Here is a 27,230-nt window from a genome sequence, read left to right on the forward strand (position 1 = left end):
TCCACAAATAATAGCACTCAAACATAGTTTTAGAAACCTAATGATTCACCAACCCTTTCTGAGAAATCTGCAGAAAGATGTTTCACCAAAGCCACTGAATAAACAAAACATAAAGGAAGGAGGGGTTCTGCCACTAAAGAACAGCAAGTTCTTAGGTGATAAGCAGGACCAAGATTCACATAGCTGTAACAATATGATCATTAAATGTTGATTTATAAGCAGAAAAACAAGAAGAAAAAAGTCCCCTGGAAGGAAAAATAAGAATATGTGGTACAAATAAACAACAATATTTTGAGGGTTCAAAAAAAATTTATTCATCTGAATAAGATTTAATTTTAGAAACTTGTGGGATATTATAAAAAAATCTGTTTCCTTATTTCAGTAATGTTCAGAAAGAAAGCACTTTAATAAACAGGTTATAAGAGGAAACTAATCTTTAATAAAATGCTTATAATCAATACACTGCATAATGCATGGTAGTTAATGAAAGTTTTGATGCTACAAGGGCTTAAAAAAAAAACCCTCATTAGCAGAGTAAAGAAGATCTTAAGAACTATTCTCTGAACAAAGTAGAGTAAATTGAAATTGGAAAATTGAGAACACATAAAAAGAATTGGGTGAATGATCATTGAGTTTAATCCATATATAATAAATATTCCAAAAAAAAACAATGTTTTAGAACATGAGAGTAATAAAAGTTAAAATATAATCCATTGCTTTTCTTCAACTTTTAAATTTTAAAAACTTAAGAAATTCTGCAAGCACCTATTCAATAAATAAATAAATAAATAAAAGAATGATCATTAATATAAAAGGCTAAAAGTTAACTCAAATTTTTTCTGCTGTATATAAAGTCATGTAGAAAATAATAAAAAATGTTGGAAGAAAAAATATAATGCAAGAATTCTATGTTCAACTTTGTTATTTTTTATTTTTAAAGGTAACATCAGTAGAAAGTATCTTCTACAATATACCAAACCCAGACAAAATTCCATGATGATCACTGCTATTCATGTTTGTCAATGTTGGACGCCAGTATTATAAGAAAAAAAAATCATCTACAATACATATTAGACAGTTATTTAGCTATATTCTTTACTGAGAACATCACAAAATACAAAATGATTTGTTAAAAGTGAGTTGTAGAAAAATGATACTGGAACCCAGAAAAATCAACATATCTGTAAAGTTCACCTGGCAAATAAGATATAAAACAAAATTCTCAAGAACTATAACACAACATGGAGGGACTAATTCTTCCATGAATGTATGTTTGGGGATAAAAACTGACATTTTAATCACAATGAAAAATTTAAAAACATAACAATTAGCAAGGTCTATTTGAGACAATAATTTACAGAATGTAAGTCAAATCAATAGATACTCAATATATCACTTTTGTTTCTATAATATTTGAGGAAGTACTCTTCTTAGGTAATATGCAGAATGACTTTGTAATAAAAATTTTATAGAAAGCATTTATGAGTGCTTAGATACTTTGCAAAATTGAGTAATTCCAATAGCCAAGTATATGTGTATAGTGGAATGATAAATTTTACTATATAAAGATTAGATAAAATCACAAAGATATTTTACTATAATAACAGCACTAAAAGTTATCATTTTGATTTTCTTTTAAATGATTTTGCTATTTATGTTAAAATAATATTTCCCATTTGTTTTTGAAACAGTTTATTACATTTAAGTAGTTTTATTGTTACTATTTTATTTTGACTGCACTACAAGAAAATCTTTTAAATTTATCAAAAATCTCTAGAATTGAGAATTTTTCTCAATTTTTCTCCTTTCATTTGACTTCTGTGCCAGATAATGTTGGCTGATTTCCAAACTTGAATTTTATATTAATATAATCTTTCTAATTTATTTTAGCTTATTAGGTTTTCTTTTTCTAGTAGACCAAGGTCTTTTTCTTTCTTTTTTCCACCTGCCTTTGGAATTCAGGGCATGTAAGCTACAAAATTCTGAGTCAAGTATTCTGTGTCTCATAAATTTTGGAAGAACTACTCTTTTTTTTTTTTTTCCTAAATAAAATAAAGGTTCAGTTTTTTAAAAGCTAGTATCAGTTTAAGGAATAAAGTTGAAGAGACTATAAAAGACATAAAAGAGAGTTAAGTTCAGATCACTGGAATCCCCAAATCTGTCTGTGAATATCTGAATATTATATTTTATTGATAATTTGATTTTAACAAAATTTAGAAACTTCAGCTTGGATTATCTCCCAGAACTATGTGTGCATTCACTCTCTTTGTGATCTACCAAATTTTTTCAGGTTCACCTCATGTTGTTGTATATTACATTAGGTTATACAGTGTCTTCTCATGGTATTTTCCATTTTATGCTTCTATTCTTTCCCTAAACAACTATAATATTAAGTTACTTGCAAATATCAATCTTTATATTTATTATATTTATCAATTACATTCATCTTTATAATTGCTATTATCTTTCTGGACTCACAATGAATAAATTCAATCCCTTTTCTCCATAACCTTTCAAATATTTATATTGTTATCTGTCTTCCTTTCCAAAGGCTTCCTTCACTAAGCCAAATACCCTTATTTAATTCACATAGGTTCATTGCTTGAGGTTTTTGCCACTGTAATTTTTTTTATCTGCAAGTCTTCTATTTATTCAAAATCCTTCTAGAAGTTCACTGATATTTCCAGTGAACTAAAGCTAAATATTTCCAGTGAAGTCTCAAATGTGAAAGTTTATTACCTGTTTTAAAAAAGGCACTACACTTCACTGATTGCCAGCTAATATTTCATTTGATACTCAATTGTGCTTTGTATTAAGCTTACAGTTGACAAAAACACCTAAGTGTTTCATGCTCCAGTCATCTGGTAAGCTATATACGTTATGGTTTATGTTGTGGACTTTAATTGGCCCCACAGATACCTGGTTTCTTTCATTTGTAAAACCAAGATAATAACTCAACAGATTTGTAAGACAATTAAATGATTTAAAAATATTTGATATATGTAAGGCACTCAGAACAGTGACCAGTAAATTAAGTAGTCAATTAGTGTTAACTACTAACATCATTATTATTAATTATTATTACTATCATCTCTTTTGACAACACTCTGAAATATTTGTCTCCACCAGGAAGAATTGTGTAGCTGGTATATAACACTGGAGGAACACTTTAGAAAAATCATTACAGTCTAATAAGTTAAATGATAATGATAAAAAAATCAGCTGTATGAGATATAAAACATTTATTAAAAACATTTATTCATAAATAGACAACTGGTATTCTTTGACTACATGTCCAATTTCAAATATGACCATTTTCAAATGCATAGAATACTCCCCACAAAAAATGCTTAAACTGAACTGTTGAAAGTGCTTTATCTAGACCCAGATAGTAATTTGGTGACAAAAAGCTACACCAAAAATTTTTACAGCAAAAATTTAATGTGAAGAATTATAAACAATTAAAAAATAATTGACTCCTTAAAAAGATACAAGACTGAAAAATAACACTGAATTAGAAAATGTTTTGAACAATAACTGGAATGTGTCTTAGTACCCAATCAAGAAGCAATCTTGAAGAGCCATTGTCCCCTACAGTGAAATTCAGGTTTCATTGTAGAGGGTGTGACTTCAGTCTGCGGTGCTGCAGAAACATTTATTGGATGACAGAGGATGGGAAGTGTGAATGCAAAGGCTTCTGCTACAATGCTAGTATTGTCACTGAGTGTCTTACACCCCACTAGTGTTCACACCATAGGAATGAGAAGAAAGGCCATGTGAATCCAATGATGTTCCTTCCACTTCTGTGCCCTTTGTTGACAAACTGTACCACTGCATCACCTGCTAAAAGAAATATTTACAATATAAAACTTCATTACAAAACAAGGAGCTGGCAATATGTTGAGAAAATAAAAATTGTATAATCTGACATGTCAGTTGTAATCTAACAATTATAATTTGTATTCAGGTATTTGAAAATTCTAATTTAAAGAATTATGTTTTCATATGAAAATAAATACTATAGCAAACACTTCCCCAAAAGTCTATATGTTAGATTTACAAAATATTTCCAGGGTGACTACAAACAACTCGTCCTGTCAGATCTCATCATCTAATGAAACAGACTTATAGATGGTCAAACACAGCATACATTTGGGTACAGGTATGTATAAGAACCTACCAGTATGGGTTTTGCCCATTAATAATTAAATTTAGTTAAAGAAATGGATAAAATTTACTGGACTTTTGCAAGAGTTCTTTTAGAATATTTAACTGAAAAATTCAGTGTCATGAAACTCAGATAAATTTGATTAAACTTCAAGAAGCTTTGAGGACAATATTATAAGCGGAACAGCTTGAAAAGGTAAAAGGCTAAAAGGAATAAGTCCATATGGATTAGCTAGGTGACAAGAACAGCAGGAACTGATGAGGATAAAGTCAGATGTAAATACAAAAAGCACCTTATTCAAGGGATAGCATGTAAGTGGAATTTAATCTATCTCAATAAATGTTATAATTGAGGAAGAGGTGACACTTGAATTATGCATTCAAGAATGGATGCATTTCCAAAAGAAAAAAGATACAGAATAGAATATGTTGATGGATGGAGACATAGAAGGAAATTTGATATTGAGTACCAATTCAGCTAATTCAGATGCATATCCTTGTTTATAGCACTACAGTTTGTAATGTTGGAAACTGTGTATGCTCATGAATCGATTTTTAAAAATGTGATATTTATACACAATGGACTACTACTTTGCCATAAAGATAAACTTTAGGCAAACACTGGGATGAAATTTGAGAACATAACATTAAGTGAAATGTCAGAAACACGAACTTAAATATCACATAGTTTTTCTTATGAGACAGAGAGGCAGACAAACTGAGGGAGAGGGAGAGGGAGAGGGACGGCAAAATATAAGGTAGATAAATAGATAGAAGTACAAATAAATCCCCAAATCTTGATTCACACACACACACACACACATACACACACACACACACACACACACACACACATATGCATATATCTGTTAATTTATTTCATTTATACTACTAGTTTCTGTTAGTTCATTAAGTGAAATTTTGTGCTTTTGTCTGTTTCTTCTTTGTAAGAAAGAGTCTTTTTGACTCAGAATTGTACTGTGAATAGCATTCTGGCCATTCTTTTAAGACTTTTAAGACTATATTACTGTGTAAAACTGCATAACAATGTACAACCATTGTTATTCTTTATTTTGTTAATGAATTTCTGTTTTTCATAGAATTTACAAGATTTTTTCACATTTTCTTAACTAATATCTACTTGTATTATATTAAAATAAAACAGACTATGTAGAGATGAACTAATCTCTCTGCCTGAGACCAAAAAGCACTGTCAGACAGAGAACCATTACTAAGAAATGCTGAGGGATTAGGGTTAATTTAATGAATACTGATAGAAAGTAGAGAAAAAAGCTATGTGTTGGAGAGTTCTGGATGTTGGAATCTATTACTTTATGGGATAGGGAGAGTAACTGAAAGAATTTTGTTTTTATTGTTCTACTTGTTTGTGGTTTTGTGAAAAGATTTCTTTGGAGTCTTTAACAACAAACTTGATGGGTAAAGATGTGCACATAACTAGGACCCAATACCTGCTTGGAGACATCTGTACTGGCCCATGAAAGACTGAATGTCTCTAGGCCAAGTCTTCAAAATAACTAGAATTTTATTCTCTACTGTTACATTTATTCTTCACGTATTAGGTGTCTCATGCTGTTTGTAGGAAAAAAAAATCCTCTCACTTCAGCTTTATAAAAATAATTATGAATTAAAGAGAAATTATGCATATTTTTCCATTAATCATAGGCTAAAAAACAAAAGTGAAACCCTCAAACAATCTTGGAATTACAAGTATATGTTTAAATTTTCTTCCTTAGTCAGAAACACTCAAAAAAGTGGTATTTCCAGATTCAAAATCCATGTGAGCTTGGCTAGGAGAGGGAAAAATATTTCACCTTTTGTATTCTTTTTTTCTCTTATTTCTAAGATTCACTCTTCACTCTTCACACCACTGGTCTTTCAATTAGGGAACTCACCCTGTAAATGTGTGAGACAGTGAACATGACTCACAGTAAGTGAAATATCAGAATTCTTAAATGAATTGGGTAAGCTATTTTAATCTCAACTTCTTGGCCATTTTCTCTTCTTAGGAGACAAGTCTTCATCCACAACTAGTCAGGAACTTTATTAAGATGTTATAATCCTTTAGATTCCCACTCACTTTTTCCATTTCATTCCAAAAGCCCTTAGGAGAAATAGAGTATTTTTTCAATGTGTTTGAATTTTCACTATGAATGTAGATGTATGTGTACTGCACACACACATGCATTACAATGTATTTTCACTTTTCTTACTTTAAAGAGAATAAAACAAAACAAAACAAAAAACAGAACAAATCAGATAATAACAAAACACTGCAAGCAACACAGGATTTTAAAAGACGACAACAGGAAATCAACAGTGGTTACCACAGTGTCTCCTCTTCTCCCCAAAATAGTTGCCCATAGCTTCACACACAATGAATTCAAACAAAACAAAACAGTATAAAACTAATCAAAACAAAGGAATGAAAGCATTACAGGCCTTCAAAACCAAACAATAGGAAGATCAACAATGGCTACCATAATGTCTCTTGTTCTCTTCAAAACAGCTGTCCACACCTTCATGCATATTGAAATCAGATAATACAAAGCAGACTAAAACCAAGCCAAAAAAAGAATAAAAGCATTATTAGACTTCAGAGCAAGACAACAGAAAATCAACAATGGTTACCTTAATGTGTCATTTTCTTAAAAGTAGATTTTCATACCATCACATGTAGTAAAATTAATTCTTGTAAATTCTTTAGGAGTTCTACACACATATAAGTCTGTACATATAGACTTATCATTTCTGTATTGGAAAAAACAAAACACAAGGAAAACAATGAAAAACCCCAAGAGACAAGTAGCAATAACAAAAACCCAAAGCAATAACAAATAGGCTTTCAAAACAAGGTAGTAGGAACATAATTAAAGTTATTATTCTGCATAGTTATCTTCAAAAAAGTCACTCAGATTACCAGGTATAAACAAGCAAACTTGATCTAATCCTGTGAATATTAACTGTTTTGTTTCAAGAACTAATGGAGTTAGTACAATCATCTTAGCTATCTTAAGTGTATATATACAAATTTATATTTTTTCCCTTCCACCATTTCTCCTTTTCCCTGAGTTATTTTTCCACTTTTAGAAGTTTCTTATTCTTTCAGAAGATTTTGTGTCTTATTTACTCTTTGACTTTCTTATACTAGGGAGACAATACAGTATTTACTTATATGAGTTTGATTTATTTTACTTATGAGTATGGCCTCAAGTTGCATCTTTTTACCTATAAAATCCTCAGTGTGAGCCTTCTTTATAGCTGAATAGTACTCCATTGTATAAAAATGCTACATCTTTTTTATTCATTCTTCAGTTAATTGGCCTTTAGGTTGGTTCAAGATTTGGCTATTACAAATCGTGCTGCTATAAAAATGGGTGCACACATGTCACTGTGGTATGATGTTTTCAATGTTTCTGATAATATACCCAGAAGTGGAATAGGACCTCCAATCCCAGGTTTTTGAGGAAACTCCAGGTTGATTTCCACAGTGGTTGCACCAGTCTACACTACCACCAGCAATGCAGAAGAGTTCCTTTTTCCTCCCAGCCTCTTCAGCATTTGTTATTGGTGGTTTTCTTTATCCTGGCTATAGATATCTCTTGCTGTTTCTGGAGCAAGATGGAATCTCAGTGTTTTTTAATTTGTATTTCTCTAATGACCAATGATGCTGAATGTCTTTTCATGTATTTAATTGCCCTTTGAATTTCTTCAGCTGAGAAGTGAGCATTCATCGGATGCTCATTTTTGGACTGGGTGTTTAAAATTCAGGTGTATGATTTTTTAAAAATTCTTTATATGGGGGCCAGGAATTTAGCTTAGCAGTATAGGTGCCTGCCTGGTGAGTGAGAGATCATGAGTTTAATCCCTGGTACTGAAAAAAAAAAACTGTATGTTCTAGATAGACATCTTTAGACTGAGGGAAGGTTGACTAAAATTTTTTTTTTTTACCAATTCATGTATTTTATTTTTAGCCTGTTGGATATTTCTTTTGACATGCAAAAACCTTTTTTTTTTTTTTTTTCTTTTGGTACCAGGGATCGAACTCACAACTGCCTGCTTGCCATGTAGGCACTTATTCTGCTGAGCTAAATCCCCAGTCCCATGCAAAAACCTTTTAATAAAATGAGATCCCAGCTGCTGATTCTGGGAAGGGTATCCCTGAAAGTTTGATTTTTGTTCATGAATTCTCTGCCTACTCCTATGTCATCCAGACTTCTACTTTGTCTTCCAGTAGAGTTAGTGTTTCCTTTTTAATATTTAGATCTTTGATCCATTTTGACTATAGTGCTTGGTGATGCATATGAGTCTAATTTTAGTTTTCGGCATATGGAAAGCAAGTTTTTCCTGCACCACTTATTAAAGTGGATAACTTTCTTCCAATGAACATGTTTGGCCCTTTGTCAAAGATAAAGTGACTGAGTGTGTTTGTAGAAGTGGTGGGACATTCTAATCTGTTCCATTGATCTTCAGGTCTGTTTGTTTCCATTACCATCTTGATTTTATTACAGTAGCTTTGTAGTATAACTTCAAGTCAGGAATTTTGATGCCTCCTGCCTTCCCTTTGTTGCCCAGAATTTCCTTTGCTATTTTAAGTCTCTCCTGGTTCCTGATGAATTTTAGGAATGCTTTCTTTAGATCTGTAAAGTATATTCATGGTATTTTGATTTGAATTGCATTCAGTCTGTATAATAATTTTGGGAGAATGGACATTTTTCACAATATATTTTCTTCTCCATGAACAAGGAGATTGAGATCTCATTTTTTGAGATCTTCAATTTCTTTTCAGAGCATTGTAATTTTCACTGAATAGATCATTTACAACCTTTATTAGATTGATTCTAAAGCATTTCTTTTTTTTTAGATGCTATAGTGAAGGTTGTGGCTTCTCATTTCTCTCTTAATGAGTTCTTTGTTTGTGTACAGGAATACTATTAATTTTTGAGTCTTGACTTGTATCCATCTACATTACTACATTTGGTTATTACATCTAGAATTCTTTCAATGGAGTTTTGGGGGTCTTCTATGTAGAATATAATGCCATTGCAAATAATGATAATTTAACTTCCTTTCTTATCTTTATTCCTTTTACTTATCTCTCTTGTCTAATTTCTCTGGCTAATGTTTCCAGCACTATATTGAATAGGAGTGGTGTAATGGGCATCCTTGTCTTGTTCCTTATTTTAGAATGAAACCTTTCAGTTTTTGACCATTTAATATGATGCTGGCTGTTGGTTTGTCAAAGATGGCTTTTACCAGATTGAGGTAAAGACAATCTATTATAATTTTCCGTAGAGAGCTTATCGTGAATGATGTTGGATTTTATCAAGAGATTTTTCTGCACCTATTGAAATGATCATATGGTTCTAATCTTTGGCTCTATTGATATGGTGTTTTACGTGTATTGATTTGTGTATGCTGGATCATCCCTACATTTCTGAATGAATCCCACTTCGCCGTGGTGTATAATCTTCTTGATGAATTTCTGCATTCTGTCTGCCAGTATTTTAATGAAGATGTTTACCTCCATGTTCATTAGGGAGATTGGCCTATTTGTTCCCTTTTTTGGTTGGGTCTTTCTCTGGTTTGGTATTATAGTAATATATTCAGGAATAAGTTAGGGAAAATTGCTTCACTTTCAATTTCAATGAAGAGTTTGAGGAGTGTCCTCATTAAGTCTTCCTTGAATTTCTTGGAAAATTCTGCAGTGAATCCATCCAAACCTAGCTTTTCTTTATCAGTGAGGTTCTAATTACATTTTCAATTTCATTAATTGAAATTGGATTATTCAGTAGTTTTACATCTTGTTGATCCATCTTTGATAATTCATATGGGTTTAGGAATCTCTCCATTTCTTCTTATCCAACCCATGAAAGTAAAGGTTTTCAAATAGGTATTGATGATCTTCTGTATTTCTACAGGGTCTCTAGTGATTTTGCCCTTTTAATTCCTTATTGAATGAATTTGAGTTTTTTCCTTCCTTTTTTTAATAAGGTAGGTTAATTTAATGAGATAGGTTATTTATTATTTCAATGAAACAACTCTTGAATTCATTCTGTGTATTGTTGTCTTAGTCCCTACTGCACTGATTTCTGCTCTGATCTTTGTGATTTCCTCCCTTCTTTGAGCTTTGGGTTTCGCTTGTTCTTTTCTTTTTGTTAGAGATATAGCATCTGTTTCTTTTAATTGGTCAATTGCAGCTATTTACATTAATGTTTATAACTGATATATTGGCTTATTTTTGTCATGTTATCTTTCTGCTGTTGGTTCCTTATATATCCCCTCTTTAATTGTTTACTTTTCATAGTGGTTTTTCCCATTGGTGTTCTTGAAATTGTAGTTATTTTTATGACTAGAATATCTTTCAGTATTCTATATTTTTTGTCTTTTTGAGACAGGATCTTACCATGCAGTTCATGTGCTCACTTTGTAGCTCAGGCTGGTCTCAAACTTGCAATGAGCTTTCAGCCTCAGACTCTGAAGTTCTGGGATTATAGGCATGTGCCATCATGTCTGGCAACTTTCAGTATTCTTTGCAGGGTTAATTTTGTAGTCATAAAGCTCTTCAACTGTTCTTTGTCATGCAGTTATCTTATTTCTCCATCAATTATGAAGATCAGCTTTGCAGGGTATATGAGTCTGAGCTGGAAATGTTTTCCTTTAGGATTTGAAATATTTCACTCCATGCTCTTCCTGACTTCACTGTTTGTGCTGAGACTCTGCTGTGATTCTAATGGGCTTTCCTTTATATGTGATCTGTCTCTTCTCTAAGAGCTTTTAATATTCTGTTCTTACGCTGGATTTCTGGGATGTTGATTATTACATGTCTGGGTGTGACTCTATTTTGGTTATGGCTAATTGGAATTCTTTATGCCTCGTATTCTGTTTTCAGTTTCCTTTTCCATGTTTGGGAAATTTTCTGCTGTTACATCTGTAAATAGTCTTTTTATATCATTTGTGTTGTCACCTTTTTCGTTTACCCCTATCAATCTTATATTATTTTTCTGTGCATCATCTTGAAACTGTTGGACTGTTATTTCTTATTTCCTCATTTTTCAAAGATCTTTCCTTTCTTATTCACTAGCTGAAATCTTGTCTTTAATGTTTGAAAATCTATCTTCACATTCATTCAGGCAGTTTTGCCAGCTTTTGATGGAATTTTTGATTTCCTGGATATCTCCTTGACTCTCATGCATTCTGTTTCTTTCTTATATTGTTCATTCAAGGTGTCTTTTTGCAGTGCTTCTCAATTTTTTTACTTCTTTATATATGTTAAGCATTTCTTTTATTATGTCTGTCACTTCTTGTTTTATCTGAGAAATTATTTCTGATTTGAGTTCCTTTACAGCTTCATGGAGTTGTTTCTTTACTTCACTTGCTATCATTTCAAAAGTTTCAGGTGTATGGCCTAGATTTTTCACTGTGTCCATGTATTCTAAGCTTGTTTGTGGAAGTTTGAGATTGCATTTTGCTCTTTTGTTTTGTCATTTTCCAGTATTCCCCTGGGGAAGCCAAATGCACCATCTCAATTACTTCCTGGGTTAGGGATGTCTGTCTGTACTGCAAGAAGTTTCTCCAGTTGAGTGGTGGTCATTAGATAGGCTTTATAAGATGACTAGTGGCACTTGAAGACTCCTCTAATGGGGGGATACACTGAGAAGACCTTCAACACACCCTACATGGCACTCCAAAGATTCCCTGCTGCTTCAGTTTGCTGGGTGGGACTCTACCAGGCTCTGAGTGGTATACGAAGGCTAAACAGCTACATGGAGTACACTGTGCAGGCCTTTAGTTCATGCCACATGGTACACCAAAACTCCCCAGCTGCTTGGAATTGCTGGGTTGAGCCCTAACAGGTTCTAAGTGAGGTGCTGAAGTTGCATAGTGAGGTAGAGTTCACTCTGCATGCCTTCTGCTCACACCACTCAGTGCCGGAGGTTCTGCTGACACTTGGGGTCACTAAGCGGGGCCCAACCAAGACCTGGAGCACCTACCCATGCTCCCAGACTGTTTGGGGACACTGGGTGGGGCCTTACCAGATTCAAAGCAAGGTGTGGGAATTGCACAGCTAGGTAGAGTTCACTGTGTAAGTCTTTCACTTGCACCACTAGGCACAGGAGGTTCCCCTGCCACTCTGTGTTTTCACTTTTATATGTATCCTCTAAAGTGAAAAGGAACAGATTTTTGTTCACACATCTGGGCAAAAATTTCAGTTCATTCAAATATAGAGAGCTGGTAATGTATATCAAAATTTCATAGTAAATTAAGGGCAAGATTCTATAGGAACACCTACAGTCATTTCTGATTTCACCTTAACCTCTGTAGATGCAGTAATTTATCCTATATATTGTCTCTGTTTTCATGTGTCCCAAAACTAAACACAAGTTTTTAAAAGAATGGTTATGTTAAAAAGAGAACAATCAAGTAACAAGAAATGTGGAAGTAATAAAACCCAAAATATATAATTGTTATTGTAAAAAGAGAGGAAAAGAAAGTGCTCTAAAGGATATAACTGCATGTATATTTAAGTGTACAAGACAGATAACCATATTACTGAGTTTTTCTTGGATCCTTGAACAGAACTGTTTGCTTTCTCAGTGTTTGAATGTCCACTTTGGATGCTTTAATTTTGTAATTTGAACTACTATTTCTAAGATGACAATCTGTAATCTATTAACTAGTGATTTACTACTGTTTATTTTTTTTGAAATTCTGTATTACTTGTACCCTTTTTCTGTTTTTTCTTTTTCTCCTTAAATAAATTTTTTAAAAAAGAGAATAATCTTCATGCAACAGTGTTCTTTATATTTCTTCTTTTTTTTAATACTTTTCCAAAGGATCCCAATAAAATGTCATCTTTTGTCAAGGTATGGTAGCACATGGCTATAATCCCACAACTCTAAAAGGCTGAAGCATGAGGATCTTGAGTTTGAGCCTAGCTTGGGCAATTTTATGACCTGGCAAGACCCTGTCTCAAAAACTCCTTTCATTTATACTACTAGTTTCTTTTAATTCTTTGAAAAGGAAGTTTTATGCTCTTGGGGTAATTATTAAATTCTTCTTCAAATTTTAGTCATATGTATATTTGTTTAATCCTTTACACTCAGGTTGACATTTCTTGAGGGTCCCTAGATATCATTATCCAGAACTCTCAGTATTATACCTGACTTACAATAAGCGCTTAATAATAGGTTATTCAATTTAACTTAGGGAGCCAGATACAGTAATTGAAAAGGCTATAGTAGTAGTTATTATTATCAGGATGTCTGCTTAGAAACCATTAAAATGCTTCCTGCCTATTCTAGGGACTTTGTTAATATTCTCCACATTCTATTTTAATGAAGTTCTGTGATGCAAAATAAAAAGAAATACTTGGTGTATTAGTCTACTCATATGAAACTTATTTTATGAATTCAAAGGAATTAGACAAAATTGATTGCATGTATTATAAAACCAAATGAGTTATGATTTCTCCTTTATAAGTGAACAAATTTAAATGAAACTACAGTATTCATTTAATTTTCAGTAGTAAAAGAAAGAATGCAGGCATATGAGTCTGAGCAATTACTTACATAATTCTAATTTCCCACTAGTTTTTGAAGCAATCTACACAATAGTAATAGAGGTACATTGACAGAATAAAATCATAACAGTATATCACATTTTGAAACAAATAATATGGAATATTTATTCATGTTAAATGTTCTAAGCCTTCATTTTACTTTCCTAGAAAGTTAATTCCATGCTATAGCCCATGACACAAACATCCGGAGCACTGGTGTTTCCTGCATTTAGTTTCCTCATGGAGAGTTGCTAAAGTATTTAACTCTTTCTTATTATGGTTTTAAAAACCTAGAAACTGGACTGTCAAATGAAGTTCTTTAGGCATACATTGTGAAGTTTCAGGTTTCAAAGCAAAATATATTAGCCCACAAGCATTTATTTATATTTATTATTTATTAGTGAATCTTGGTGTGGGTAGAACGGTGTTCCTGAAAACCAAAGTTTTTTTTGCAAGGCAATTCTGGAATGCCTAAAATGTCTTATAAAGCTGAACAGTGCTTTCAATTGACTGCTAATTCCAAAAAGAAGTTCTAACAGCAAGAAAAAAAAGAGATTTTTATAAAACAGAATCTGGAGAGGGAGATGAAAGATAAAAAATGAATAAATAAATGAAAACAATTAATGGGTGCCAGGAACAATGATGCAGCTTAACTCACATGGATTAGACTTACCCTGGATGACTGTTTATCTCCTTGAATTACTTCTACTTTGTTGAAAATTCAGGGAGACTGTACAGCTTATGACCTGAGTCAACTACTGCTAAGGAATTTCTACTACACAGCCAAACCATTAATACTAAAACAGTCTTGGCATGATTACCAAGAAGGGTCTATTTGTAGATTTCATTTTTGACTTTAGTAAGTAAAATTGTGTTCTTGATGGCAGGCAGTAGGATGAGAGGCTCAAACAATTTGGGACACTTAGCTATTACTGCTTCCTGTAAATATGTTCTTAGCAGTCAGGAATGAACAAAAAATAAGCAGGTGGAACAAGATAATTTAAGCAGCAATTAAGAAAAAACGTAGAGATGAATTTTTTTTTCTTGAGTGCTTTCACATTTCTAAAAAGCTGTGAAATTACTGAAATATTTCCTAACAATGTGAGACACTAAGTGGAATCATTACCATTATCCATATTAATATCATTCTCATTAATTGACATTTTGTAATATTTTCTTCTTGCAATTAAACCCATGTGTCTGAGATGATAGAATGAAAAAGTCTTAGAAAAGGCTAAAAAATTTTATCATATATTATCTCACTGAACATGTTTGGAAGTAATTTCAAAAACACCTGAAAACATGGACATTTTTCAATATAGGAATAAAATTATCCCATTAATCAATAGGTTTTCAATGTGCCCAGTATGTCTAGCACTCTCTAATGCAGAGTACATGCTCAACTGTATCTACCAGAATTAACTACTGTTTAACATACCTTATTAGTATCATTATGATAATTACTATAATTAAATTTCTGATTACTAGATGTTACAAGTAAAATGTAACTGAGAAACAAAGATCTAAGGATGCATGTGACTCAGGTAGTTTATAAGGAGAAAGGACACATACAAATATTAAAATGAATTTACACACCTATAATTAAATATTATCTCTTTTGGTTTGTGTCTAGATGTCCCCTCAAAGCCCTATGTGGTCTTAGGTATGGCTTTTAAAAGATGGTTAAATTTAGAGTGTGTAATTCTGTGATTGAGTCATGGTGCAATGCTAGGATCAAGGGCACTAAGACTAAGGGGGTGAATACTACCCACCCTAAGTAGCCTGAGTAAAATTTAAGGGATAGAAAGAGCTGTGATCCTCCTTTGCTTGGTTTGCTACCTTCTGCTCACCACAGACTGTTTCTTCTCTGTGATTCCCATCTCTGTAACACCTGTTTTGTAATCAACTGATTATGGACTGAAATCTCTACAAACTGGAGCTAAATAAACATTTCTTCCTTAAATTTGTATGTCCAATATTTTGTCTCAGTGACAAGAAAAGTAACTAAGATACAATCTTAATTATTAACCTTAACAGTACCCCATTTAATGCCTCAAATAAAAATAAAAGTATATGTACTAAAATGTTAATATTGGGCCTGGGGATTTAGCTCAGCGGCATAAGCGCCTGCCTTGCAAGCAAGCAGTCATGAGTTCGATCCCCGGTACCAGTAAAAAGGAAAAAGACAAAAAAAAAAAAAAAAAAAAAAAAAAAACTGTTAATATTATTAAGCCTGTTAAATTTAACAAATGTCTAAAGAAAGATGACACAACAGGAAAAATCACAAACTTTGGATTCAGAGAAATCTGTTTAAATCTTAGCTCTATAAAAGAAATTTTGTTTTAAAAAGAACTCTTTAAATGATTGCAGTGTGCTAAAACTGTGCTCAGTAAGGTTGTTCTGTATACAATTCCATTAAACAGAAGGTCTAATGTCTTCTCTAGTAAGTCTCCAGCTTTTGTCCTTTCAAAGATACATAGCTTTCAACTGTTTGTCTTGTACACATCTTATATACTTTTATTACTGTCTTCATCTTTTTCCTTAATGTCTAAATTGTGAAATTTACATATTTTTCCTTCTTTCTGTCTACATCTACTCTTAAAGAAAATCTCACCTTTTTATAGTTTTATTGCTATCAATGTGCTTAGAAGCCCTAGAAAAGCACGTTCTAACCAGATGGTACTTGAATTGCCATGAAATTATAGCTTGACTGTATCAAAACATCTGAATACTATCATGTCCAATACTAACTCTGAAAGTTTAGTATTGAGTCTCTTCCCAATCTTCCAAAAACATAATACATCTAGCATAACGCAATCTTTACGGTTTCTGAAGCTGCCTCCAAAACATGTCTTGCGTCTATGTATACTCTGTCTCTTCTCCATCATAACTAGGACACATTTTATGGTTTTCATGAGGATATTGACTGCCTTTGTACATTACTGGATCTCTCAGCATTGCTCCTGAATTATTCTTTTTGCTTATTTTCTCTGTCTGACGCTTTTTCTCTTCGGCTCTTGGTAGAAACTTTCATATCCTTCAAGTCTCTAGTCAAATGTTAACTCCTTAGAGAGCCCAATATTCAGCAATCTCCTCTAATAGTTGTCCCCAACTTTGGTTCTTTTCTACTTCATCTCTGAGCATTTTCTGTTTTAAATTGTGATTTATAACTGATTTTTCTGTCTACACAACTGTCAAAGAAAAATTGCACCAGAAATTTAAAAAAAGTCAAGGAAGACTTGCTTCAATAATGTTGAGATAGGGAGCAGAAATTAACCAACTCCGTTGAAATAAAAGAAGCAAGAGACTTTAAGAGCAGTGAAAAGAGTGAAAATAGGGGAAGCAGATCAGTGTGACTGATCATCTATAACAGCAATTGGTGTTTCTTAAGTTTGGTTCTTGCACAGTGATTTATTTCTTTTTATTCTCCCAAGTGACACAAAATGCTAATACTTTTGGAGTACAGTGTAATGTTTCAATATATGTAGATAATATGTAATGATCAAATTGGAGTATTTATCATATATGTCACATCAAACATTTATCACTTTTTGCAGTGATAACATGCAAATTCCCTTTTAGCTATTTTATTATATATAGTAAACTACTAGCAATGCAGACATTTTATGTTTTTTTATATATAACATTGAGTAGGTGTTCTATCATGTGGTTAAAAAGTTGATTTCGTAGAAGCAGAGAGCAAAAGTAGAGGCTGAGAAGTGGAGGGGACAGGAAATGGAGATTGGTTGCTAGGAGAGGTTTCTTGATGTTTACATTTTCTGCATATTTAAAAGAAATTTTCCTGGGTGATAAAACTTGCCAGAGGTGGATTGTTTTAGAAAATTTACATTTAAAAGGAAAGATAAGATATTTTACAATTGCAGACTTTCTAAAATGTATGTTTCAAGAAGGTGCAGGGTGTCAGGAGCCTATGCAATCATGAAAAAAATCCTCTCTGAATTTTGGGCAAACTGAGAGACAGGTTGAGGCCATCTTGGTACCCAAAGGAACTGTGGGGTTTATAATAAAACAAGTGTTTTATTTCTAAAACCAAGTACCTGGTACAGTCTCTATCATAAGTGTTCATAGTCAAATTTTGTTTAATGGACCTTAGAATGAATGTGCTACATCATAATAGTTACCTATGTTGTGTTAGTCATTGGCATCTCTAGGAGTCAGTGTTTTATAAATTTTTGAGAACACTATACATTGCACAGGCTATTGTTAGGATTAAATAAAGTTATGTTTTATAAAAGTAATAAGAAATATATTTCAAAGTAGGCTATTTTCCTCTTCAGATATCATGGTTTATTTTAAAATGTATGTATGTATTTATATATGTATGTATGTAATGTTCCTTAAATGATATGCTGTTTTTCATTATTTCTTCTTTGATTTGGATGTTGGAAATCTAAATTCTGTTAGGCAAACATGACTGCTATTACATATACATTTGTCTACTGAAACATATTCTTAAAAGTAATCAAAATAATACATAGTTATGATTACCCATAACAACTATGAGTTAGAATAGCTTAACTTTAACTTCAAAGCTCAGGAAAAATGTTTGGCAAGTACACTATATGAAATGTGATTTTAAAAATACAGTGTGTGTAAAGGACATTGATAGGTTTGCTAGCCTGGGGTTTAACAACATTATCCCAACTTGGTACAGGACCCGGAGAAACAATTTATCTCTCCATGCATAAATTCTACACTCAGGGACTTCTGGGAGAACATGATGGATAGATAGCAGCAGCTTCGGAGGCTCTCTGAGAAACCGCGTTTAAAATCCAGGAATGGTGCCAGGCGAGAAATCCTAAGCAAGGGGAGATATAATTTGCCGACCCAGGAACGAACTGAACTAAGAGAAATCAAATGGAAACCCAATCTTGGTGATACAACAAGGACAGATAAGGTCTCAGCACAGAAGCTGGACCCCGCGCCACTGGAAGCTGCGATTTGAATTTCCTGCAGCCGCTGCTGCATCCCAATCAGCATGGAAAGGAGAGAGGTGTGAAAGCTCTGAGAGTGGGAAGCAGTGAATGGAGTTTGACAGCGGGACTGGCTGGGAGCCCTACATTGACCTTCGGTGAGTGAGTGGATCGGGGACCCTTCCATAGAGAAGGAGGCTCCAGCTAAGGACATACTGGGACCAGGCAGACTACCCCGAACGGGATACTGCAGTGACTTCAGTCACATATTCCCCTCTCAAGTGGGATAGGTGGGGAGTGCCTAGCCTGTGTGATGCTGTTGACTAAGACCCAGTAGGCTAGCCTGAACCAGGTCCCAGATCCTGGAAATGCACCCTAGCAGTGAATCCTTCGGTAGGTTAACCTGGAGGGGCGGGCCCAGCATAGGCTGCCCAGGTCTATGTCTTTCTAGTACACTGCAGTGGATGGGAACACCTAGCCAGTGCAATTCAAACAAACTGTAACCCACAAAGAAAGAAACTGGGCCTCCTATATACGCTTGTATATAAGGAACAAAAAATATGGGAAGAGGGAGCAACAAGAAAGGGTCCTTGGCCCCAAATCCTGAGAAACATGCAATATCAGACACGGCACTAGTAGACATAAAGCACTATCTCCAGAGCCTCATAGACAAGTTCAGGAATGAAGTTATTAATGACCTGAAGCAAGATATAAGTAGAATAGTTAGAGAAATGCTAAGCACTGCCCAAGAAAAAACAGATGGTGGAATGGAAGAACAGAAAAAAAGGAGAGAATTGTTTGATGGAGAAAATAGAGAAAACATAGAATACATGAAGTAGGTTCAAAGAGATTACCAGGAAACTAAAAACTCTATCAAAAACTGGCATAACAGCTTCAAAGAAACTAAGGATAGATTATCTGAACTGGAGGGCAGATTCGTAATATAGGAGCATGAAATGAAAAACTTCTTAAAAATAACAACAACAACAACAACAACAAAAAACCCAGCAACAATACAAAGGCTAGAAGATGATAAGAGGATCTATAACTTAAGAATTAAGAACGTAAAAGAAGAAGTAGGGACACAAACAAATGGACTACAAAAGCTATTCACAGAAATAATCCAAGAGAATTTCCCTAATTTAGCAAATGGTAAAGATACTCAGATGTATGAGGCATACAGGACCCCAGCCACCTACAACCCAAACAGAGCTATACCCAGGCATACAATAATCAAAATTCCAGAAATCCAATATAAGAACAGAATATTAAAAGCCATCAGAGACAAGAAACAGATCACTTACAAGAGAACACCCATCAGAATTACAGCAGACTTCTCAGCACAAACCATCAAATCACGAAGAGCGTGGCAGGGAATAATTCAAACTTGGAAAGATAATAACCTCCAGCCAAGATTGATATATCCTGCACAACTGTCCCTAGAAATTGATGGAAAAACAAGGTGCTTCCAGGATAAAGAGGAACTAGGGCAATTTGCAACCACCAATTCAACTCTACAGAGAATACTGCAGGATATTCTAAAAAAGGAAAATACCAAGATTCCAGAAATAGTGGCAGAGAGTCCACAATGAATGGAGCAGACAGCGAAATGAAGAAGACAACTACAGCAAACGACAGAAAAAGAGCTCAACAGAAACAAGGCAGAGAAGATCGGATTGTAGGAACAGCTATTTTGGAGAAAACAAGACATCATAATAGCTAGTGCTGATTTAGTATCATCTTGTTTTGAAGTCCCATCAAACTTGTATTCTTCTGTCTCCATCGGTCTTAAAAGGTTGTATCTTATTGGATTTTATTATATATGATAATGTAAGTAAAAACTTTTATAGACAAGGAGATTATACAGAAACCATTGTTCATTTTCTGTTAATTGGTTCTAAATACCCTGTAATAATGTCATTCTCTTGAATGGTTTTATAGTGTCTTGATATGTTTGGTGCTACAGTATACGAAGTTATACTCAAAAATTTCAAGGAAAGAGACACTATGGTAACTATTTCTATGTCAGGATATCTTGTTGTGAAACACTATTTTGCTTAAATGGTTATGTTTTGACCTGCACTGTTCTGTTGTTATGCCCTCTTCTATCTCAATCACCTTTTTAAAAATTATTTACTTTTTTCTTTTTATCTTTTTAATTAAGGGAAAAATAAAAAATAGCAGGATACATTATAGTAACCTACTTTGATTTCCTATTAACTTGATTTGAAATCCTGTATTGCCCTCACCATCTTGTTTTGACTGATTTTCCTCTATTCTGCTTTGCTTGATATTACCAAGTTTGAAAGTATAGGCACAACTGTGAAGACAATAAGATTCATTATGGCGCCCATTCGGGTTGACTATTATTTTCTTTTAAAGTCCTGTAATGTCTCCAATGCTTTGGTTTTATTCTTTACTGTTTTGTTCAATTTTATTATAACTGGCAATTCTTCTTAAAATAGCAAGAGGCAGTATGATAAACATTGTTGATCACCTTATATTTTGTTTTTACATTATCTATTATGGTCCATCCTTTTGATTTGACTGACTCTGTTCTGATATGTTGCATTTGGTTTTACTGTCTTCAAAAAAAGTATTAAGAACTGTGGGAGTAATAAAATCCAAAATGTGTAATTGTCATTGTACAAAAGAAAAGAAAAGAAAGTGCTCTAAAGATTATAGCTGCATATATGTTTAAGTGTGTAAGATAGATAACCATATTACTGAGGTTTTTTTGGATCATTGAACAAAACTGTTCGCACTCTCACTGTTTGAAAGTCCACTTTATATGCTTCATTTTGTAACTTGAACAACTATTTCTAAGATGAGAATATGTGATCTATTAACTAGTGATTTCTTACTGTTTACTTTTTAAATTTTGTATTACCCTTTTTCTGTTTTTTTTTTTTTTCTTTTTCTCCTTAAATTAAAAAAAAAAAAATTCTACATTCTCCTTCTCATTCCAGAGATAAACCTTCTGGTCCCTTTATGCACATGCTCCAAGATCTTTCCAATCCCAAGACTCCATAGCTACCCAAGCCTCCACCCCAGCTCCTTCTGTCTCCTGTTTTACACAGGCAGTTCTCCTTCAAATCAATGTTTAATATGTCATTTTGCCCACCTCCCAAACTCCTCCCCCAGCCAAAACTGATCAAGGTAGTCGCACTTCTTTTTCTTTGAGAGCCTTGTACCCCCTGCCCGGTGAAGCTCTCCCACGCTCACATTAAAGGCCTCATCCTTTGTCTCCTTCTTATCTTTCTCATTTTCTCTGTGTCGTTTCAGATTGAATACCCAAAATACTCAATCAGACATATTGCCATTAATTCCCTACAAAATATCCTCTCTGGTTTCAAGGACACCTACTACAATCCTCTTGGCACTTTCTGAAGCAGTTCTGGAAAAACTTCTTAAATTAGTGTCTTTAGTTGCACTGTGCTGGCTTCTTAGATGTCCTCCATTGATTCAAAGTGTTTACCTTATGTAGTAATTTGTTCTTTGAGGAAGAGCCAGAAGTTGCTCAGTGGCAGATCTAGTGAATAAGGTGAATGAGGACACATCTATTTCTTTAACAAATCCTCCCTTTCTCTGAGGTGTCACTCAGCAACAGCACTCACAGTATTTTTTAATCACACATCATAAATATGTGAAAATAATCTTACAGAACTGCAGTGACAAGAACAAAGTGGTGTGTTCAGAGTAAGGGGGAGTATTTTGAAGCTGATAATGTCAATATGTCTTTTGTGGTAATAATTTTTCAAGTTTAAAATTCACTGTATTTTTGATCATCTATTGTGTACTTTATTACCTGCAGAAGTAAATAAATCTCAAAAAAGCACCCCCTCATATCAGGAAGATTTTGAGAGGATATTTATAATTTAGCATTTGTTGATAACCAATATATTTTCTTTAAAATCATTCAGCTCAACATTATAATAGTATCTTTGCCAGAAATATAGCCTTAACCTTATTTCATTGAAATATTGACAATCAGTGGCTATCAAACCAAAGTGCATATTTTTGTTATTAATTTTCAGGCAATGATCTCACTGTCCCCCTTAGTTTGCTTAGGTGGATATAATATTTTACTGGCCAGATTGTACTCTGTGTTCTATCTGCTCACTGGAACAGGTTCTTTCTTTACATCAGAACTTGGATTCAGACATCATGTATTCTGTTAGACAGTGCTGGAGGCAGAACTAACTTTCATAGATTAGGTATGCTACATCAGTCATTTCCCTCTGTGTGTAACAGCCATGATGAAATACAAACACAGGTATCCTTCACACCAAGAACAATTCTTTCCTAGTACAGTACTTTTCAGTTCTCCTCACATGAGAATAGTTACAAATAAAGGACTGGTAAATTGATTTAGAAATATAAAATTACTCCTCCTGTCATGTGTGATTCTTCAGCAAGTTTAATATAGAATTATTACCTCCAACAATTCCACTGCAAGGTATGTTCATTAATGAAATGACACATACAATCACACCAATGTTCAGTGTGTCATTTTTTCACCAGTCATAAAACAGAAATAGACCAAATGTACATTGACAAATGAATTATCAAAACATGGTTACTGAACCTTAAATCAGAATGAAATTCTTATATAGGCTACAACAAGGATGAATTTTGAAAATTAGGCTTAATGCGAAAAGCCAAAAAAGGAACAAATATTTGACAATATATGACTCTATAGTTTGTAGTAATGATTACATGATTTGTGAAGTACTAATATGCAAATTCACAGAGACAAGTAGGCTACTGGTAGGCGGTGAAAGGAAGAGCTATTGTTTAATACATACAAATATTCTGTTTCAGATGATGGAAGAGTTATTGAAACATATTGTTCTAATATTTATACAACTTTTCGAATGTGTTTAACGCTACTTCAATTTATATCTAAATGATTAGAGTGACAAATTTGATGCTGTATGTATTTTACCACAAAAAATGAATATATAAACATTAAATATATTTATCACTCTTAAGTATAGACATTGCATAGTAATAAGATTTAGATTTTTTCCAGGTTGGGGAGGATGAAAAGTGTGATTAAAAATAGCTCCATATATAAATTCAGAAGACTTTTTCTGTAATATAAGCTCTGTCACTTACTAGTGACAAGAGTTTGATCAAGCCACTGAATTCTTCACTTCAATTTTTTATAGTTACAGCATAAAGAGTTGTTTTAATGACTAAGCTTAAAATGTATGTAAAGTGCTTCATAAACTCGAATAATATTCAAGAGGATATAGGCCACTATTTAATATATTATTTCAGGGAGTAGAGTCATAGTAGCATTATCATCTACATGTGTTTTCTAATTCCAATTTAAATACTTTAAAATACTAAGTTATTTATGGCAAAACTCACCTGTTTTTAAAGATTTCTCCTTTAATTGAAGTATTTAATTTAAAGGTTTTGAATGGAAAAATAACTGAATTTTTGCATTTATGTTAACCATTCTTATTATACACAAATAGAAGATTAAGCCTTTAGGGTTATTATAAATTTGTTTAAAACTTTGTATTCACTATTTATTTTCATTGTACATATCTTAGAAAGAAGAAAGAACTTTTATCTTAGAAAGAATGGTCAACTATGTCATTTATTGTCTGGGGGAATAAAGTCTTCATTAACTATTTAGACATAGATATTACAAATATTTATTTTGCGACTTGCTCTAATTCTCCATTCCAAAATACACCAAACCTTACCAGTTTCTCCATTTTCCACGTTTAACATTATTTTTACATGGCTTTATATCAAGTTGGATATTATCTTGTAAAGACCTTTTCAGACAATTACATTGAAAATAAGTATAGAAAAAGAAACATAAATTTATTGCTATAACATCATAAATTAATACCAAAAGTGATGTGATTGATACAAATGCCAACTAACTTTTTTTATTTCTTTTCTTAGTGGTTATGTATTTGACTATGATTACTACAGAGATGATTTCTACAATCGGTATGTAAATTTTTCAGCCTTATTTCCCTTTCATTTAAATTTTGATTACTTTCTGTACTTCAGACACAGATGCTCTTCATTTAAACTTTTAAAATAAAACTTTGTAGGTAAAAAATAAAGAAATTATGAAGTTCCTCCCCAAAATAATATAGCCATATTTTCTTGTTTTCATTATACTTACTGAGGTACAGTTTATCTCAGACTTTTAGGAATTTAGGGATGCTTAACCCAAAAACTTCTCTTCAAATATTTGAATAATACTCTAAAATGTATTAACTAGTTATTTTTTAGGCCTATTGTGGACTTGGAATTATCAAGATTGAGAGTTTTGTTAACTCTGAAATTGACTCCAACCTTTTAAAATTTATCTACTTGCAAAACACATGGAAAATGTCATATTGTTTAGATTCAGAAAAGTTATAGGCCATATTGTAGGACCATAAAAACAACCATCCAAGCTGAAATGATGCAAAATGTTAATAATCAGAAAAGTAAGCTTTCCTCATGACTTTTAAAATTTTTGACAGAGCCTTTAAAACACTTTTAACGGCTGCTTAAAAATACAGAGGTATACACAGTAAAGCTAGTAGATTTTTAGCACATTATAAGTTAAAACAATGCAAATATTGAGAATTATTTTGTTACGTTTTTTGTATTATAACATCAAAATCAGTTCAAGCCATGTATGCCTTCTTTTCAGTGTATAACTTAAGATATCAAACAAGTGACTGGTTTATACTTTGATAAATTATAGTTTCTAAGGTTAGGTCAGGGTCACCATTCTATTCGTGCTGTGCTCTCTGTGCATGAGTTCCATCCACATGCATTTCTTTGTCAATGTCACTTCCTCTTAATTTCTGAATCCCTTTCAGTATATTATGTCCACTTTCCTAATGTATGTAAATACATTTATCTTCATTGATTTTCTTTAACTTAATATCTAGAGTCTCTCAAGTGAAAGTGTCAGCATGCCAATGATTAACTTCTTTGATAATGCATTTAATTTTAATTCAAAGTTCATTTCTGGCATTATCACTTTTCAATTCTTCCCTATACTTACCTTTTTTGGTCAGCTGTCTCTCCTGATTATCCATTTATGGGAAATGCCACATGAGTTTATGATGAGGTGACAAGGTGACCTTACAGAAGTCTGGCTGCTATCTGTATTAAGTGGATAACAGATAAACAGCCACTTGTGGAGAGACTTTGAAAGAGTGATGTCGTTGCTAACCAATCATAATGCACATTTGTTATATATAAAGTCCTTTGTGAATGGAAAAACCAGTGACAGTTTTTTTTTTACTTTATGATATTATTCAAAGCTTATATTTTATAATAACTAAAATTTTATTTTAGCATTGGAGAAGTGGTATAATTTAGAGTGATAACTAAAGTGCATGTACATGTACGATAGCTAATGAGAGGACAAACTGGATAAGTAAGTCATTAGGGTAAAAAAAGGAGATAAATATTTTAAATGTTTTCATTTCTAAGTACTATTAAAACAAAAAATCCTTAGGTATAAACAAGAAAGTCTGCACAGAAAAAAAGAGTTTACAAAGACATTTTAAGAAGAGAAAAAATCCTGTTGTCCCTTAGTAAGGTTTTATTCTCTCTATGTGCTCCATCTGCCCTGGTCCTTGCTCAATTCCAAGAGAACATCAGGTTTCTTCCTTCCTCAAGTCCCTTCCCAGTTCAGTCTCCTCAGACTTCCTTCCCCCACCTCTGTCACTTTGTCCTTCCAGGCTCAGCTGGACACCACTCCCAGTTAGAATCCCCTGTCTCAGCACTTTTTCCCCACAGAACTTCCACTTTGTACGCTCTTTTTCTGCAGTGACAGTATTTTATTTATGTCCTACCTTCCTGCATGATGACCACAACTGTAGTTTTGTAAATCTTTATTTTCTTTGGGAACTGTTAATAAGCCTTGCCTACAGTGTATATTCAATTCATGGCACTAATTCACTCCCTTAAATGTAAAGACATAATAATTTTTCCTATGGTCACACCTCTAATTACAGACCGAACTGCTTTCATAACCTGAGCATTCATTGAGATTCAGTGACCCACTATGTACACATACAAAACCAACAAAGCCAGTTCATGGTAAAAAATAAAAGCCCAGAACCTTGCCTACATGGGAGTCAGACATATTATTTTGTCTGAACTACTGGGTTATGCAATTTATTTTACTAGTTATTCCTAGAGAGCAAAATTAACATTTGAAAATGATTTTTTCTAATCATGTTCCAATTTCTAAAAATATGACTTTATTTTAAATATATAACAGCTTATAATAACTGCTTCTTAATATGACGTGAACATCAGGCATTACTAAAATAATCTAATTTACGGCTAAGAAAAAATAGCAAGGAGAGAATCACTGTACTTCTTGATAATATTAGTTTTCAGTAATTTTAAAGACATTTTTAACTATAGCTCTATTGTTTCAGGATGTAGAATGTTGTCCCAATTGCTATGAAGTTTTCAATTCACATACATTGTCTTAGAGTCTGTCCATATGACATCTTCTCTCAACTATTTTCTGTCATGTAGCCTCCTTAAATTTT

The 27,230-nt window shown here is 33.0% G+C and overlaps 1 protein-coding gene across 7 annotated transcripts in view; it reads left to right on the forward strand.

Moving 5' to 3' along the window:
- Ralyl (RALY RNA binding protein like) overlaps positions 1-27,230 on the forward strand; it is a 725,971-nt gene that overhangs the window by 623,177 nt on the left and 75,564 nt on the right. For all 7 annotated transcript variants that reach the window (XM_063257506.1, XM_063257505.1, XM_063257504.1 and 4 more), the window contains one exon: positions 24,613-24,660. In XM_063257506.1, coding sequence (XP_063113576.1) covers positions 24,613-24,660 — 48 coding nt within the window. The remainder of the gene's footprint in view (positions 1-24,612; positions 24,661-27,230) is intronic.

The sequence above is a fragment of the Cavia porcellus genome, unplaced genomic scaffold (genome assembly GCF_034190915.1).
Source record: "Cavia porcellus strain 051 isolate PalLab524CR breed Dunkin Hartley unplaced genomic scaffold, mCavPor4.1 scaffold_10, whole genome shotgun sequence".
Lineage (NCBI taxonomy): Eukaryota > Metazoa > Chordata > Mammalia > Rodentia > Caviidae > Cavia > Cavia porcellus.